The sequence below is a fragment of the Zingiber officinale genome, chromosome 10A, assembly GCF_018446385.1.
Source record: "Zingiber officinale cultivar Zhangliang chromosome 10A, Zo_v1.1, whole genome shotgun sequence".
In the NCBI taxonomy this organism is placed as follows: domain Eukaryota; kingdom Viridiplantae; phylum Streptophyta; class Magnoliopsida; order Zingiberales; family Zingiberaceae; genus Zingiber; species Zingiber officinale.
In genome coordinates, this window is record NC_056004.1 from 18047842 (window position 1) to 18053413 (window position 5572).

Genomic DNA, 5572 nt, shown 5'->3' on the forward strand with positions numbered 1-5572 from the left:
TCGAACCATTTTTTAGCAGAGCTCGACAGAGTATTTAGGAACATGCGACATTTAACAACGTCGATGTACTAGTGAAATAGGGCTGGATTCCTGAATTTATGGAGGTGATCCTCAGGATCCTTACTTCCATCATATTCCCCTATAGCAGGGGGTCTGTATCCTTTCAGTAGTCTTTCCTCCAGGATTTTGGAAGAGAAAGGTACTTTCTCTTCCAGTTCCAACCGGCGCTCTTCACGAGGAATAATAGATTTCCCTTTCTTGGAGTCCTGGGGCAAAGAACTCTCAGCCACTGAAACTTGTGGCTGCTCCTTGTGGCTATAACACCCAGGATCTGGTTGATAATACCCCTGGTCCGGCTCCCTGTAGAAAGTAGAAGGAAAGTCCAGAGGTTGTTTTCGCTTAGAGCCTCAGTCAGAGGCGTGAGCAGGCTCTTTAGAGACCTCCGGTAGCTTTTTTGGTCTGGAGGCAGTCGTTTGCTGTTGCTTTTCTGAGGCAGCCCGCTTCTTGGCCTCTTTGAAGAGCTCGTATTCGCTTGCAGTCATAGTCACGTTGATTCGTCCCGAGTCCTCCATCGCCACATTCTGGATTAGGTTGTTGTGTTCCCACAGACGGCGCCAAATTTGATCCCGTCCGGAAGTTGAGTCGGATGAAGGGCGGGCCGAGTTGTCGCTGGTGTTGACGGAAAGTCGCTGCAGAGCCGGGTCGATCTGGTACCCCCCAAAAAGGGCTCACACAGGAGGGGGGGTGATGATGGAGATGATGAAAATAGGATCCTGCACACACTCGGACAAGCACCCGGGTCGTTAGAGACCAGAAACCAGGGAAAAAGTCCCCGAGTCAGGCCCTCTGATGCTCAAGTCATGTACTTTTTCCCCAGAAGCACAGAGAGAAAACAAAAAGTAAAGGACGAGTCAGAAAAGGTGAGTGCGCGTACCTGCATAAGGGACAAAGCATCCCTTTTTATATTGCAACGAGAATTTCTGGAATCTGGTGGGTGTCAGGTAATGTCGGATGTCCGGCTTTGTCTGGCGATGAATGACACATGGCATCCTCCCATAGGCTGGCAGAAGAACCGAAGGGATAGTAGCCCCCGATCGTTGGCATATTCCCTATCACTCTGATTATTCTCTGACAGGTGGTTACGATTATCTTGTTTACTTGTCGTGTAGTGCTGGGTCTCTCTTAGTTCATGATCCCTAAGCTGGGTCTTTGTACTCGCTGACCCCGATCTGGTATTGCCTCCCGACTTATGCATCTGGCCTTGTCCTGTGTTTCTCGTATGGCAGGCTCCCGACCGGCGTTACCTTGTATCGCTTCCAGACCTGTGCCTCTGACCTTGCTCTGTGCCTCTCATAGGGCAGACTCCTGACCTGCGTTACCTGGTATTGCTTTTAGACCTGTGCCTCCGACCTTGTCTTGCGTTCCTCATATAGCAGATTCCTGACCTGCGTTACCTGGTATTGCTTCCAGACCTGTGCCTCTGACCTTGCTCTGTGCCTCTCATATGGAAGATTCCTGACCTGTGTTACCTGGTATTGCTTCCAGACCTGTGCCTCTGACCTTGTCTTGTGTTCCTCATATATCAGAATCCTAACCTACGTTACCTGGTATTGCTTCCAGACTTGTGCCTCTGACCTTGTCTTGTGTTCCTCATATAACAGACTCCTGACCTGCGTTACCTGGTATTGCTTCCAGACCTGTGCCTCTGACCTTGCTCTATGCCTCTCATATGGTAGACTCCTGACCTGCGTTACCTGGTATTACTTCCAGACCTGTGCCTCTGACCTTGTCTTGTGTTCCTCATATAGCAGAATCCTGACCTGTGTTACCTGGTATTGCTTCCAAACTTGTGCCTCTGACCTTGTCTTGTGTTCCTCATATAGTAGAATCCTGACCTGCATTTCCTGGTATTGCTTCCAGACCTGTGCCTCTGACCTGTATCCTTGGTTGGCATATCCCGACCTGTACGCTTTGCCTTTATGATGTGTCGCAGGGCTATCAGACCTGACCTGTCTTAATCTGTATCCTTGGTTGGCACATTTCGACCTGTACGCTTGTTCCTGTCTCCTGTTCCCTAAGGCTATTAGCCCTGACCTGCATGACTGTTCCCGTATCCTGTGCCACAGGGCTATCAGACCTGACATGTCTTGACCTGTATCCTTGGTTGGCACATTTCGACCTATACATTTATCCATGTATTTTGTGCCGCAAGGCTATAAGCCATGACCTACATGATTGTTCATGTATCCTGTACCGCAGGGCTATCAGACCTGACCTGTATCCGTGGTTGGCACATTTCGACCTGTACGCTTTGCTTTTATGATGTGTCGCAGGGCTATAAGTCCTGACCTGTCTTGCCCGGTATCCTTGGTTGGCACATTTCGACCTGTACGCTTGTCCGTCTCATGTGCCCTAAGGCTATTAGCCCTGACCTGCATAACTATTCCCGTATCCTGTGCCGCAGGGCTATCAGACCTGACCTATCCTGACTTGTATCCTTGGTTGGCACATTTCGACTTGTACACTTATCCATGTATTCTGTGTCGCAAGGCTATAAGTCCTGACCTGTCCTGCCTTGCATCCTTGGTTGGCACATCCCGACCTGTACGCTTGTCCGTCTCCTCTGCTCTAAGGCTATTAGCCCTGACCTGCCTGATTGTTCACGTATCCTGTGCTGCAGGACTATCAGACCTGACCTTGATCGGCCCGGCCCTAATCGCCATCGGCTGGATCTGGCCCAGTCTGTAATCTATCAGCCATGACCTTTATTGGCCCGGCCCTAATCGCCATAGTCTGGATCTGGCTCAGTCTGTAATCTATCAGCCCTGACCTTTATTGGCCCGGCCCTAATCGCCATAGTCTGGATCTGGCTCAGTTTGTAATCTATCAGCCCTGACCTTTATTGGCCCGACCCTAATCGCCATAGGCTGGACCTGGCCCAGTCTGTAATCTATCAACCCTAACCTTTATTGGCCCGGCCCTAATCGTCGTACGCTGGATCTGGCCCAGTCTGTAATCTATCAGCCCTGACCTTTATTGGCCCGACCCTAATCGTCGTAGGCTGGAACTGGTCCAACCTGTAATCTCGACCCTCTACTGCCACGCCAACTTGCACTTTGACCACTGCCATGTAAGCTTGACCTCTGACTTCCACGGGGATTGGACTTCTGACCCTTTCAAGGACTTGACTTTTGATCACGTCAGCCACCTGACCCCCTTCTTATGCATCGTATCAGACGGCATTATCAAGATTCATATGGCAAAAGATGAAATCATTTCTCCCTAATATTTCTATCGCACCCGATCCCAGCTCATCACGATATTATCAAGATTCAAGTCTATACATCAAGTCATGCTGCGTGCGTCACCGCCCACGAGTTCATTATTACGTTTATTGTAATTGGTATTGATAGCGAGGCTCAACCACCCAGCCGTTGACGGTTTAGAGATGCCTATGACTGACAAGGCCAATAATTGATCACGATATATTCGACCTCTCGGTCTGATTGTTGGAGGGCTGAATTAGAAGGCCAATGGAAAGGTTGGAGAGCTTCGGGAAATTGGCGGAGTGGGGTTCATCCGCACTCAGCATCATCTTCAGCGCTTCCACCTACGTCTGGAGGCGTATATATCCTTACATCGAGATCACATTCACCGAGTACGCCGGCGAGCATCTCAAACGCAGCGAAGCTTACGCCGCCATCGACGCCTACCTCGGTGACCTCTGTCGCGACACAGCAGTCCGTATCAAGGCCATGACCTCCAATGAGGGCGGTGACAACGTCGTCTTCAGCATGGACGACAACGAAGAGATCGCGGTGGACTTGGACGGAGTCAAGGTCTGGTGGCTCGCCAGTAAGTCCGTCCCCAGGGTCACTTCCATCTACTTCGGCCGGGGTCCCCCCGAGGACCCACGCTACTATCGCCTCGCCTTCCACCACCGCCACCGTGATTTCGTCGTCGGCCAGTACATCAACTTCGTCTTGTCTAAAGGGAAGCAAATTGCGGCCGATCAGCGCAAGAAGAAGCTTTACACTAACAAGTCGACAATCGGCTGGAATCCATACGAGCAGCGCGAGACCCTGTGGAGCCACGTGCCGTTCGAGCACCGGGCGAAGTTTGAGACGCTCGCCATGGAGGAGAGCAAGAAGCGGGACATCCTGGAAGACCTCGATAGGTTCAGGAGCAACAGAGATTACTACAGGAAGTTGGGGAAGCCGTGGAAGCGGGGGTACTTGTTGTACGGCCCTCCAGGCACAGGAAAATCCACCATGATCGCTGCCATGGCAAATCACTTGGGTTATGACATCTACGATCTGGAGCTCACGGCGGTGAAGGACAACACCGACATGCGCAAACTGCTGATCGAGACGAAGGATAAGTGCATCATCGTGATCGAAGACGTCGACTACATGCTGGACTTGTGGAATAGAAGAAAGAAGGTAATTGAGGCCCAAATTGAGGCAGAGAAGGCGGCGCTGGTCCCCAAGGCTTCTGACGAGGAGAGCAAGGTGACTTTGCCGGGCCTTCTCAACTTCATTGACGGGTTGTGGACTTCGTGCGGCGGAGAGCGGATCATCGTGCTCACCACCAACCACTACGAGAGCCTTGACCCCGCGCTGAAGAGAAGAGGAAGAATGGATATACACGTAGAGATGTCCTACTGCAGCTACGAGGCCTTCAAGATTCTGGCGAAGAACTACCTAAACATTGATGGCCACCAGTTGTTCCGCAAAATCAAACGGTTGCTAGCGGAAAACGAGGTTACTCCGGCGGAAGTGGCGGAGGCCCTGATGCATAAGTCCGGCGATGACGTGGATACTCAGGAAGTTAGGAAATGCCTTGAAAACTTAATTGGCATACTTAAGAGCAAGGATAGCAAGTCGTCCTCCAGCAAAATCAGCAAAAGAAGGCGCGTGATAGATAAATCAGTAGGTGTTTTGTATTAGTTGTTAGATTGGTTGAATAACACTTTAGCAACCAACAATGGAGGCAGCAGCCCTTCGACCAGTCAATCACATAATAGAGTGTCCTCTCTCTTTAGTCACTGTACTCTATCGCTTTATTGTTTGTGTTATTATTATCAATTGTAATAGTGAAAATTTTATTTATCTCTCAGTCGCTCGAGCACGTTTTTAAAATTTTACCAATATCATTTCCTTTGTGAGAGGTAATTTTAGTAAAAATTATTATTCGTTTATGCAACTTCTAATTATTGTCCTAAAACTGAGCTATGATTACCATGTAATTGATATTCTGAATCGAGGTCCTATAGTAATATTTATTCTTTGATCATCAATGATATTCTTTATCTTAGTCACCTTCACTGTATATAAATCTCATGCAAAAGATGTAATTTTCTTTTTGTTGAAAATCCTGAATGGAGATTGAGTTTCCTTCATCATCTCTACAAACCTTGTCCCTTCCACTATCCTAAACGACATCTCATCTTTAACAACAAATGTGACAACCTTATTTTCAAGCATTTTTGGGCTAAAGATGTGGAGTGTCAAAGCATTACTCATGGATCACCGTGTTAAGATTGGTTAAGAAGAATCTGACTTCACCGCAT

General features: G+C 49.0%; 1 protein-coding gene across 1 annotated transcript; it reads left to right on the forward strand.

Annotated features, from left to right (window-relative positions):
* Positions 1-3516: 3516 nt before the first annotated feature.
* LOC122027334 (AAA-ATPase ASD, mitochondrial-like) lies at positions 3517-5111 on the forward strand. Its single transcript, XM_042586279.1, has one exon. It carries the CDS (start codon positions 3534-3536, stop codon positions 4947-4949), a length of 1416 nt encoding a protein of 471 aa, XP_042442213.1. The 5' UTR covers positions 3517-3533; the 3' UTR covers positions 4950-5111.
* The last annotated feature ends 461 nt before the right edge of the window (positions 5112-5572 follow it).